This window comes from Myotis brandtii, unplaced genomic scaffold, assembly GCF_000412655.1.
Source record: "Myotis brandtii unplaced genomic scaffold, ASM41265v1 scaffold646, whole genome shotgun sequence".
Taxonomy (NCBI): domain Eukaryota; kingdom Metazoa; phylum Chordata; class Mammalia; order Chiroptera; family Vespertilionidae; genus Myotis; species Myotis brandtii.
In genome coordinates this window covers 129665-130310 of record NW_005370495.1, presented here as the reverse complement: position 1 = coordinate 130310, position 646 = coordinate 129665, and the positions used below count along the sequence as shown (strand labels likewise).

Genomic DNA, 646 nt, shown 5'->3' with positions numbered 1-646 from the left:
TCAATCAAGTTCAAAGGTCTGGTCTTGAACCAGGAAGTTCATCTGCGGAGGAGACGGCCTTGCAGCCTGTGGGGAGTCCTCTCAGCGTGACCCAGGGAAAGTGGATGAAAAGAACTCAGAGGCCAGACCCACGGAGGGAACGGCGAGAGGGACACGTGATTTTTCTTAGCGTCTTCTCTGAATTGTTCGTGACCAAGAGATTCGGCGGGAGAGCTGCCACTACAGACGATCGATGATTTGAATGGCACCCAGCATACATGTGCACATGCACATGTGTACACACGTACACACACGCACAGAGACACGTGCACACACATGCACGCAGAGACACACATGTGTACACACACGTGCACACACTTGATCCTGCATGACCAACCAAACACCCGGTGCCATGCAGGCTCTGCACTGGTGCAGGGGGCCTGCGGGGCCGCGCGGGGGCCTTCGCTCGCTCACCTTTCTCTCCGGAGACGCCATGAGCTTCCAGTTGTTGAGCTTCAGCTGCTGCAGCTCATCGAACTTCATGCTGACGTCCTCCACCGAGAGCTGCAGCATGTCCCAGTAGCCCGCCAGGTCCTGGGAGGTGGGCCTGGGCATGGCGCTGGGGTCCTGGAACACACAGCGGGATTAGAGCCGGACGGAGGGAGCT

At 58.0% G+C, this 646-nt stretch overlaps 1 protein-coding gene across 1 annotated transcript in view; it reads right to left on the bottom strand.

The window, feature by feature from the left end:
• Positions 1–646, bottom strand: part of DLGAP2 (discs, large (Drosophila) homolog-associated protein 2) — a 73074-nt gene continuing 72428 nt past the window's right edge. The window contains exons 12-13 of the mRNA XM_014528687.1: positions 358–606; positions 1–42 (exon numbers count right to left, since the gene is read on the bottom strand). Of these exons, the coding sequence (XP_014384173.1) occupies positions 1–42; positions 358–606 (291 nt within the window). The remainder of the gene's footprint in view (positions 43–357; positions 607–646) is intronic.